This window comes from Euprymna scolopes, chromosome 45 (genome assembly GCF_053919585.1).
Source record: "Euprymna scolopes isolate OS-2025 chromosome 45, ASM5391958v1, whole genome shotgun sequence".
NCBI lineage: Eukaryota > Metazoa > Mollusca > Cephalopoda > Sepiida > Sepiolidae > Euprymna > Euprymna scolopes.
This window is the reverse complement of record NC_136526.1, coordinates 13749875-13752374: the sequence shown is the minus strand read 5'-3', so window position 1 is coordinate 13752374 and position 2500 is coordinate 13749875. Positions and strand designations below refer to the sequence as shown.

Sequence of the window (2500 nt, the reverse complement as noted above, 5' to 3'; positions counted from 1 at the left end):
AGAAAAAAATGGTCACTCTTTGGTTATCTGACCAGCATTTTTGATCGTCACATCAAGATTTTGGTTAATGTTGGAGTTCATAAAATACGTGTTTTCATCTCCATCATCAATGAGTAAATTTAAAAATGGCAATAATTTAAAAAAAAATGAATGAGCAAACGATTATCATTACCTTTCTTTTTTCTTTGCTTCATTATTATTTTTTCCTCCATTATTATTTTTTCCTCCATTTTTTTTCTTTTTTTTTTTTCTTTGTTTTTTTTCTTTGTTTTTTTTCTTTCTGTTTTTTTTTCTTTTTTTTTTTCTTTCTCTTTTTTTTCTTTCTCTTTTTTTCTTTCTCTTTTTTTTCTTTCTCTTTTTTTATTTCTCTTTTTTCTTTCTTTTTTTCTTTCTCTTTTTTTCTTTCTCTTTTTCTTTCTTTCTCTTTTTTTTCTTTCTCCTTTTTTTTTCTTTCTCTGTTTTTTTTCTTTCTCTGTTTTTTTTCTTTCTCCGTTTTTTTTGTTTCTTTCTCCATTATTATTTTTTTCTTTCTCCATGGCAATAATTTAAAAAAAAATGAATGAGCAAACGATTATCATTACCTTTCTTTTTTCTTTGCTCCATTATTATTTTTTCCTCCATTTTTTTTCTTTGTTTTTTTTTCTTTCTCTGTTTTTTTTCTTTCTCTGTTTTTTTCTTTCTCTGTTTTATTCTTTCTCTGTTTTTTTTCTTTCTCTGTTTTTTTCTTTCTCTGTTTTTTCTTTCTCTGTTTTTTCTTTCTCTGTTTTTTTTCTTTCTCTGTTTTTTTTTCTTTCTCTGTTTTTTTTCTTTCTCTGTTTTTTTTCTTTCTCTGTTCTTTTTTCTTTTTCTGTTTTTTTTTCTTTCTCTGTTTTTTTTCTTTCTCTGTTTTTTTTTCTTTCTCTGTTTTTTTCTTTCTCTGTTTTTTCTTTCTCTGTTCTTTTTTCTTTCTCTGTTTTTTTTCTTTCTCTGTTTTTTTTTCTTTCTCTGTTTTTTTTTTCTCTGTTTTTTTTCTTTCTCTGTTTTTTTCTTTCTCTGTTTTTTTTCTTTCTCTGTTTTTTTCTTTCTGTTTTTTTCTTTCTCTGTTTTTTTCTTTCTCTGTTTTTCTCTTTCTCTGTTTTTTTTCTTTCTCTGTTTTTTTTTCTTTCTCTGTTTTTTTTCTTTCTCTGTTTTTTTTCTTTCTCTGTTTTTTTTCTTTCTCTGTTTTTTTCTTTCTCTGTTTTTTTTTCTTTCTCTGTTTTTTTTTTTCTTTCTGTTTTTTTTTCTTTCTCTGTTTTTTTTTCTTTCTCTGTTTTTTTTTTGTTTCTTTCTCCATTATTATTTTTTTCTTTCTCCGTTATTTTTTTTCTTTCTCCGTTATTATTTTTTCTTTCTCCGTTATTATTTTTTCTTTCTCCGTTATTATTTTTTCTTTTTTCCTTCATAATTTTTTCCTTCCATTATTTTTTCTTTTTTTCTCCCCATTATTATTTTTTCCTTTTTCATCTATTATTTTTTCTTTTTGATCCATTATTATTTTTTTACATTGTCATCCGTTAATATTTCTCCTTTTTCATTCATTTTTAGTTTTAATTTTTTCCTCTGTTATTATTTTTTTTCATCCATTATTTTATTTTTTTTTTTTTCATCCATTATTTTTCCAGGTACAGTAACAGTGCTTCCATGCAATGGAGCTCTTATATATGTCAACGGACGGCAGATGACCGAAGCCACCGTTTTAAAAGTTGGGTCCCGAGTAATCCTGGGAAAAAATCATGTATTCAGATTTAATCATCCTGTGCAAGGTGAGTTCCGATAATTCCTTCTATTATATAAAATGTGTTCGCGATTTGGAATAGAGGCCGTATCAATAAAACAAACATATTGTTTATACATGATCAAAATTATAATCACATGACTACGAGTCCAAATCGTACCTTCCCTCCATATATCATGTTTAAATGTTCAGGATACATCTCTTCCTCCTCTCCATGATATGTCATAATATCAACTGCTCGTCTGAACGCCAATCTCTGGTGCTCCCTCGCCAATCTTTCACGAAAAACACCCGTTTAGCTGAAACTACTGTCAATAATTTTCCCCACTCTTTATCTGTGCCTAAATCCAAACACAGATTCCATGAGCAGAGCTTCTTTCTTAGAAGTGCACGACTGTGGAACTCTCTTCTGTTTGCCTGTTTCCCACCTGTCTTCAAGTCCAACAAAATGTGTGTGTGTGTGTGTTTGTATGTCTGCCAAAATCTTACGACAGGCACGTTGGAACCTGACCAAACCGGTATCGTTTTCAGGCTCGATCCTTTGGACCACAAATATGGAAAAATTAATTCCATCACCTTCAACTGGCCGGTTATTTTCACAAGGAGGGGTCGGTTTATGCATTGCTATTTTTGGAAGTTATTATTCCTTTTTTAATTGACTATGCTTAATTTTAACGTTCGTGACTTCCAGTTACGCAATGGAGACATAGGCTGAGATGTCCTTTTTTTTTTTTTTAATGTTATGGG

General features: G+C 28.7%; 1 protein-coding gene across 50 annotated transcripts in view; it reads left to right on the top strand.

Annotated features, from left to right (window-relative positions):
* LOC145269265 (kinesin-like protein unc-104) overlaps positions 1–2500 on the top strand; it is a 649720-nt gene that overhangs the window by 389048 nt on the left and 258172 nt on the right. For all 50 annotated transcript variants that reach the window (XM_080124920.1, XM_080124904.1, XM_080124897.1 and 47 more), the window contains one exon: positions 1641–1781. In XM_080124920.1, coding sequence (XP_079981046.1) covers positions 1641–1781 — 141 coding nt within the window. The remainder of the gene's footprint in view (positions 1–1640; positions 1782–2500) is intronic.